The sequence below is a fragment of the Aricia agestis genome, chromosome 1 (assembly GCF_905147365.1).
Source record: "Aricia agestis chromosome 1, ilAriAges1.1, whole genome shotgun sequence".
In the NCBI taxonomy this organism is placed as follows: domain Eukaryota; kingdom Metazoa; phylum Arthropoda; class Insecta; order Lepidoptera; family Lycaenidae; genus Aricia; species Aricia agestis.
The window spans coordinates 28,161,987-28,170,278 of NC_056406.1; the positions used below are offsets into that span (position 1 = coordinate 28,161,987).

Consider the following 8,292-nt stretch of genomic DNA (forward strand, 5'->3'; position numbering starts at 1 on the left):
ACTCGGGCGGTGGTATGGGGATGCCGCCGCCCATTACATCGAGTCCCCGAGTGGGTCGCGATGCGCAACATGTTCCCGCGCATCGCGACATACGAAGAAGAACGGCCTATGCAAGCCCCCCATGTGGGGCCTCTGTTCGGCCCGAGGGTCAATAAAACCCCCCCAATGTAAGGGCCTGTGCCGTACAACAGGTGTCGCCGACCGAGTCCCGGAAGCCATGTAGCAGTCACCGGTCGACTCGGTCCAGCGTGTCGAGGGAACATCGCAGTGTTTTAGTGGGTAGGGCCGCGGCACTACCATCTTCGCCGCGGCGAGCCCCACATATCCGCAGGGGAGCCCCCATCCCCTGCGTCGAATGCGTCACTGCATTTCACTGCGTCAAAAAAAAAAAAAAAAAAAAAAAAAAAAAAAAAAAAAAAAAAAAAAGGTTGGGGGCGATGGGGGCGATACCGGTCCGTCCACGTCGTGTCCCTGGGCACCTCCCCCGTGCCATCGTGAGCGTTTTCACGGTGACACGGGAGGGGTGGCTGAACGCCGGTATGGCGTGTGTTTGTGTGCGTGTCTGTCTTGTATGTTTGGCTGCGCCCGCAGTGTGATGAGCGGGCCCGCGACCCGGGGTGTCGGAGTTTAGTATGGTGGGAGACCGTAGTAAGCAAAGTATTCTCCGGGTGGGTCCCGGCTCCTCGGGAGCCGGAGAATCCCATGCGCCGTCTTCGGACGGTGGCCGGCCCTCGTATACGGAGGGGCCACTTATTACGAGGAAGGACGAGGGGGCCGCTAAGGCGGTGAAGAAGGAAGAGGAGGCCGCTGAGGCGGCGAGACAGAGGGCCGTTTTGGCGGCGTTAGGAGGAGGAGGAAGTGACAGCGCGAAGAAGCGCGACAGCCCGAAGCCGGCGCCCATTACCGCGCCGGCGGCGGAGCTTCTAACGGACGAGGACATCGACTTCAGTCAGCCGCAGCCCAACGGCGTTGAGCGGATGCTGAAGTTGATGCAGAAGAAGAAGCTGAGAGGCGACAAGGATCTGCCGCGTGTCCTCTTGACACGCGACGTGAAAATGCCGCCTCCAAGCACCGGAAAAGACGACATTGGTAGAGACTCCCCTCGTGGTCGAGTCTCCCAACATGGACGAGACTATCCCGGATGTGACAGCGAGGACTGGCTCTCGGACTCCAGTGAGATGTCTGGCATATCGCTGGACTCCGAGGGCTTGCCCGCACTCTCGGAGAAGACGCGCCGTAAGAGGCGCTCTGACGACGACGTGACACCGCCCCTCAGCAAAGGGGCCGTGCCAAAAGCCAAGAGAGGACGCGGCCGCCCGCCAACGACTGGACAATATGTCGGTCTGGCGAAGGCGCAGGCCGACCTGAATAGAGAGAAGGAGGAGGCCCTTCGACTTCAGGCGGAGGAAGAGGTTGCCGAGGCGGCCAGGGCGGCGCGAGAGACGCGCTCTTCGCTCCTCGCGAGCCCCGCCCCCATGGAAGAAGACAGGCCAGAGCAGACCATCCACGCTCTGGCCCAATGTGTTGAGACTTCGCTGGGAACGATCTCCATGGTCGCAGCGAAGTCGAACAACCTGAAGGGGACATTCCAACGTCTTCTGAAGGAGGCGGTCAGTGACATACGCACTACCGTCGCCGCTATGAAGAACCGCGGAGCGACGGAAGAGATACGAGCCCTCGAAGCTCAGAATGCGCGGCTCCAACAAGAAGTGGAGTCTATGCGCAAGGAGTTAGAGGCGCTGCGTCAAAAAGTGTCAAAGCCGGCCGAGCAGGACATGCGCCAGCTGTTGTCTGAGGTCTCTCGTTCTAACGTAGAGACCTTCAGCAATATGCTGAACGCTCGGCTGGCCGGACTGGAGAGTCGGCTCCTCCCAGAGCCTCGACTGCGACCTCCGCTCGCGGCGGACAGAGCCCGGAGTGTTACCCCGGCCACCGTCGAAAGTGTAGAGGCAATACCGGAGCAGACGCCGGGGACCCCGAAGCCAAAAGCCAAGGGGAAACCGGCCCAAAAGAAGACGCGGCAGCCCGTCGCCACAGAGGCCCCACAAGAGGCCCCTGCCGCGCCCGAGGCGCCCAAGGCCAAAAAGGGCCGAAAGAAGAAAAAGCGGCCGTCAATGGCTGCTCAGGAGGCGACACAAGGGGGAGCGAATACCAGCTCCCCTCGTACTGAGGCCCCGTGGACCACGGTGGGTCCCAGGGCCAAGAAGAAGAATGGGGCGGCTACACCAACTACAGCCGCCCCGAAGAAGAAGATAAAGCCAAGGCTTCGCGTCCCCGCCACTGCGGCCGTCGCTCTCACAATAGAAGAGTCGGCCGTGAAGGCGGGTATGACGTACGCCAAGGCGCTTGAGACGGCCCGGCGGGCGGTGAACATCGCGGAGTTCGATATTCCGCAAGTCCGCTTCCGCCGGGCCCGAACTGGAGGGCGCCTCCTCACTATCGCCGGCGAGGGCGCAGAGAAGAAGGCGGACGCCTTTGCCGCGAGGCTGAGGACCGTCCTGCCTCAGGAAGTGAAAGTCGGGCGGCCAGCTGCTTGCGCGGAGATGCGCATCGCCGGCCTTGACGACTCTGTGACGGCCGCCGAAATCATGGAAGCGGTCGCACTTGAAGGAGAGTGCCTGGCCGGCGATGTCCGGGTGGGGCCGATTAGAGAGGGGCCGCGGGGGGACGGATCGTGTTGGGTCCGCCTTCCAGTCGCGGCCGCTAAGAAGCTCTCGAGCTCTGGGCGGTTGCGTATTGGTTGGGTGTCGGCGAGGGTGGCGTATCGCTGGACTCCGAGGGCTTGCCCGCACTCTCGGAGAAGACGCGCCGTAAGAGGCGCTCTGACGACGACGTGACACCGCCCCTCAGCAAAGGGGCCGTGCCAAAAGCCAAGAGAGGACGCGGCCGCCCGCCAACGACTGGACAATATGTCGGTCTGGCGAAGGCGCAGGCCGACCTGAATAGAGAGAAGGAGGAGGCCCTTCGACTCCAGGCGGAGGAAGAGGTTGCCGAGGCGGCCAGGGCGGCGCGAGAGACGCGCTCTTCGCTCCTCGCGAGCCCCGCCCCCATGGAAGAAGACAGGCCAGAGCAGACCATCCACGCTCTGGCCCAATGTGTTGAGACTTCGCTGGGAACGATCTCCATGGTCGCAGCGAAGTCGAACAACCTGAAGGGGACATTCCAACGTCTTCTGAAGGAGGCGGTCAGTGACATACGCACTACCGTCGCCGCTATGAAGAACCGCGGAGCGACGGAAGAGATACGAGCCCTCGAAGCTCAGAATGCGCGGCTCCAACAAGAAGTGGAGTCTATGCGCAAGGAGTTAGAGGCGCTGCGTCAAAAAGTGTCAAAGCCGGCCGAGCAGGACATGCGCCAGCTGTTGTCTGAGGTCTCTCGTTCTAACGTAGAGACCTTCAGCAATATGCTGAACGCTCGGCTGGCCGGACTGGAGAGTCGGCTCCTCCCAGAGCCTCGACTGCGACCTCCGCTCGCGGCGGACAGAGCCCGGAGTGTTACCCCGGCCACCGTCGAAAGTGTAGAGGCAATACCGGAGCAGACGCCGGGGACCCCGAAGCCAAAAGCCAAGGGGAAACCGGCCCAAAAGAAGACGCGGCAGCCCGTCGCCACAGAGGCCCCACAAGAGGCCCCTGCCGCGCCCGAGGCGCCCAAGGCCAAAAAGGGCCGAAAGAAGAAAAAGCGGCCGTCAATGGCTGCTCAGGAGGCGACACAAGGGGGAGCGAATACCAGCTCCCCTCGTACTGAGGCCCCGTGGACCACGGTGGGTCCCAGGGCCAAGAAGAAGAATGGGGCGGCTACACCAACTACAGCCGCCCCGAAGAAGAAGATAAAGCCAAGGCTTCGCGTCCCCGCCACTGCGGCCGTCGCTCTCACAATAGAAGAGTCGGCCGTGAAGGCGGGTATGACGTACGCCAAGGCGCTTGAGACGGCCCGGCGGGCGGTGAACATCGCGGAGTTCGATATTCCGCAAGTCCGCTTCCGCCGGGCCCGAACTGGAGGGCGCCTCCTCACTATCGCCGGCGAGGGCGCAGAGAAGAAGGCGGACGCCTTTGCCGCGAGGCTGAGGACCGTCCTGCCTCAGGAAGTGAAAGTCGGGCGGCCAGCTGCTTGCGCGGAGATGCGCATCGCCGGCCTTGACGACTCTGTGACGGCCGCCGAAATCATGGAAGCGGTCGCACTTGAAGGAGAGTGCCTGGCCGGCGATGTCCGGGTGGGGCCGATTAGAGAGGGGCCGCGGGGGGACGGATCGTGTTGGGTCCGCCTTCCAGTCGCGGCCGCTAAGAAGCTCTCGAGCTCTGGGCGGTTGCGTATTGGTTGGGTGTCGGCGAGGGTGGCGTTGCTGGCCGCGAGGCCAACGCGCTGCTTCCGCTGCCAGGACACCGGCCACGTGGCTGCCAAGTGCCAGTGCCCGGTGGACCGTAGTGGGACATGTTTCCGGTGCGGGAAGCCGGGGCACAAGGCGGCGGAGTGCGGGGCAGCGGAGCCGAACTGCTCCCTGTGCGAGGCCGCTGGCAGAGTTGAAAGGGGGCACGAGCTGGGCAGATGTCCATCTGCCAAAAAGCCGGCCCCCGGAGAAGACAAGGCGCCGACCAAAAAAGCCCGACAGAAGTCGAGGCCAAGGGGCGCGCGGGCCCCGCTCGCTCCCGCCCGAATGGAGACGGACGCCTAGACCCGTGGGCGGTGATCGGGGGATCCCGCCCACTGTATGGGTCCCGAGAAGACAGCCCCCCTATAGCCCGGGGGGCTCTCGGTGAGGAACGCGGCTCAAGCCGCTTGAAGAAGGTGCCGGTTGCGGCTGCGCGCTGGGAGGGGCGGAGTTGTAGTCGCTCCGCGGTTTCCCGTCCCTCCCGCACAAGGCGCATGACGAAGGGCTGGGGGGGTTTTAGTGGGTAAACCTCGTGTAGGGAGTCCCACATACCCCCGCCCCTTCCCCCGAGGGGGCGGGGGATGCGTAATGCATTTCCCCTCCTCAACAAAAAAAAAAAAAAAAAAAAAAAAAAAAGGTTGGGGGCGATACCGGTCCGTCCACGTTCGTGTCCCTGGGCGCCTGGGTGCGCCACCCCGCCCTTTACACGGGGTGAGGCACTCAGGATGGCTGAACGCCGGTCTTTCACTATCTTTCTCTTCTTTTTGGTACCATACTCTTCTTTTGTATTGTCTCATTTTATTTGTCCTATCTTTCACCATCTTTTCTTCTCTATCTTTCATTTTTTGTTGTACTCTTCTCTACATTATTGTTTGTTTGTGTGTGAAATTCAGTGAGTGATTGTGTGATGGATGGGCCCGTGGGCCCCGAACCCTAAGCTGGTGACGTCCGGTAACGGGGTGCATGGCGAGTCGGTGACTACGCACCTAGGATGTGGGGCAGAATCACCCCCAAATGATCAAATATGGAAGAGCGTATTTTGAAAAACACTCCCCGGGTGGGTCTTGGTGGTCCGGTGGACACCAGGGAATCCCACACCTCTTCGGAGGTCTGTCGGGCGTATACGGGGCCGGCACAAAATGCGTTGGGTGGTGAGGGTGTGGAGGCCGCTGCGGCGGCGAGTGGAGGTAGTGGCGCATCTTCGCGCGATGGTCCGAAACCGGCGCTCCTAACCGCGCCGGTGGCGAACATACTAACGACGAACGACAACTCCAGGCACACGGCCCGATCGCCGGTGGTGCAGTTGGAGCGATTACTTGGTTTGGAAGGCGGATCGCGGGTGACGACACCCGTGTCCGATATCGATTTGGCTTTGTCGACAGCAAGTGAAGGAGAAAGTGGATCACGGGTATTAACGCCTGTATCCACTGGTACAGTTCGCTCAGGTTTGTTTTTCAAGCCTGGGACTGGAAGTGACGAGAGCGACAGTGAGTCTGCTGTATCCCAAAACAAGGATGAGGACATGCACAAGGCTAAAGACCGCTTCCGACGCAAGAGGCGTGGTAGCGAGTTGGAGGACAGCCCGGAGAAGAATAGGGGAGCAGCGAGGAAGCCCTCCTCCAAACGAGGTAGAGGGAGACCTCCCACCACAGGGATGTACGTTGGTTTGGCCAAGGCCAAAAAAGACTTTAACGACGAGGAGATGAGAGCTATGCAGCTCGAGGCCGAGAAAGAGATTTTTGAGTCAGGCAGGAGAATACCGCAGTTCCGGGCAGACCGGCTGTCGGACAACTCCTCAAACTCGGACGCGACTGCTGTAGAGGCGCGGGAAGTTACGGCGGCTTCTGTGGGCGTCGTAATTACCGAATGTCTGGGGGCCATTAACAGTGTGGCCGGGAAGTCGAAAAATCTGAAGGGGACTTCTGTCGCTACTCTTAAAAAAGCGACCCAGGCTCTAAGTGAGGCCTTCTCGGCCATAATGAATCGGTCAGTCTCGGATGAGACGAGAGCCCTTGAGGCGGCGAACGCACGTCTCTCAAGGGAAATCAACGAGATGAAAGCGGAGTTGGAAGCCGTCAAGCGCAAGCTCGCCGATGCCCAACCACAACCCACTCCTGTCTCTATCGGAAGGGAGTTGGATGTGGAAGAGCTCCTACAGCGGGCAGTGCGCGAGGCGGTCTCGCTGACGAACGCCCGGATGGACGCGCGGCTGGAGGGTCTCGAGGCCCGGCTTTTGCCGGAGCCACGCCTAAGACCTCCTCTGGCCGCAGATAAGAAAAACGACGAAGCCCAAGGCGCAGCGGTAGCAGCGTCGAAGGCCAAGGAGAGGACTCCGGAGCCGGAGCATGCGGTGTCAACTCTGATGCCTCCGTTGAATCCTGGTCCGGCTCTGAAAAAGAAAAAGAAAGTTAATAAAAAGTCGGCCGCAGCCGTAGAAGCGGCGGCCGCCAGACGCGACACTGCCCCATCTACGGCTGCGAAAGGACCAAATCCGACCGAGCAATGGTCGGAAGTAGTCAAAAGGGGAGGAAAGATTCAGAAGAAGGGCGAAGGAAAGAAGGAAGGGCCTAAACAGAAAGGACAGGCTAAGAAAAAGAGAAAAAGAAAAAGTCTCCGCGCTCCTAAAACTGCGGCAGTAGTTATCACACTGCAGGAGGGTGCGGAGAAGAGGGGCGTCACGTACAAAGACGTGATGGACAAGGCCAAGGGGAGTCTCGATATTGTCACCCTCGAGATCCCCGCGGTCAAGTTTAAGCGGGCCGTGACCGGGGCCCGTATGTACGAGGTCTCGGGATCGTCCTGCAAGGAGAAGGCGGATACTCTGGCAAGTAAGATGAGAGAGGTTTTAGGAGAGGAAGACGTCCGGATATCTCGGCCACAAAAGTGTGCCGAGCTTCGAATATCGGGAATGGACGACTCCGCCACTGCGTCGGAGGTTGCCGCAGCCATCGGAAGAGCTGGTTGCTGCGCGGCTGAGGACATAAAGGTGGGAGAAATAAGAGTGAATCGTAGTGGCTGCGGCACGGCCTGGGTAAAGTGCCCGGTCGAGGCCGCAAAGGTAGTGACAGCGCCTGGTGCCAAACTGTACATCGGGTGGACCGTGGTGCGCGTGACGCTTCTGTCGGCACGCGTCATGCGATGCTACCGTTGCCACGAAGTCGGTCATACGCGGGCGACTTGCCCCTCTGATACAGACCGAGGAGATTTGTGTTTCCGCTGTGGGCAGCCTGGTCACACAATCAAGACCTGCGGTAACCCACCCCACTGCGCGCTGTGCGCGGCGAACGGGAGGAAGGCGGACCACGTCGTAGGGAGCACACCCTGCAAGATACCGCGGAAGAAGGGAAAGGGCTCCAATAAGAGCCAATCGCCCAAGGCTGCTACTCCATCTACAGTAGCCTCTGGAGCGGGAGTGGCCCCCATGGAAGCCCAATAACGGATTCCATAAGGTTCTTACAGGGGAACCTGAACCACAGCGCTCAGGCGCAGGATTTGTGGTCTCAGGAGATGCTGAGGAGGTCAATCGACGTCGGTGTGATTGCCGAGCCGTACCGGATCCTCCCTAGGAGTGACTGGTTGGGCAGCGCGGACTCGACGGTGGCGTTAGTGTTCGGTCCCAAAATCGTTCCTCCATCTATAAGGAGGTCGACTCGGGGCCGCGGCTTCATCGTTGCGGATGTGGGGGCCCTCACTGTCGTGGGGGTCTACTTTTCACCGAATAGACCCATCGCCGAGTTCGAGGCGTTTCTTCTCCGGCTCACCACCTTCGTGAACGGAGCAGCTAATCCCGTGGTCGTCGCCGGAGACTTCAATGCGAAGTCCACGCGCTGGGGTTCCCCGGCGACGGACGCGAGAGGCAGAGCAGTAACGGATTGGCTGGCAATCACCGGCCTGGTCGTGGCCAACAGAGGTGCCGCTAGTACCTG

General features: G+C 60.9%; 1 protein-coding gene across 1 annotated transcript; it reads left to right on the forward strand.

Annotated features, from left to right (window-relative positions):
* The first annotated feature begins 60 nt into the window (after nucleotides 1–60).
* On the forward strand, nucleotides 61–4,669 carry LOC121725220. Its single transcript, XM_042112109.1, has 6 exons — nucleotides 61–147; nucleotides 1,206–2,186; nucleotides 2,343–2,636; nucleotides 2,804–3,760; nucleotides 3,917–4,210; nucleotides 4,448–4,669. The coding sequence occupies exons 1-6, from the start codon at nucleotides 61–63 to the stop codon at nucleotides 4,667–4,669; spliced, it is 2,835 nt and encodes a 944-aa protein (XP_041968043.1).
* Nucleotides 4,670–8,292: the final 3,623 nt, after the last annotated feature.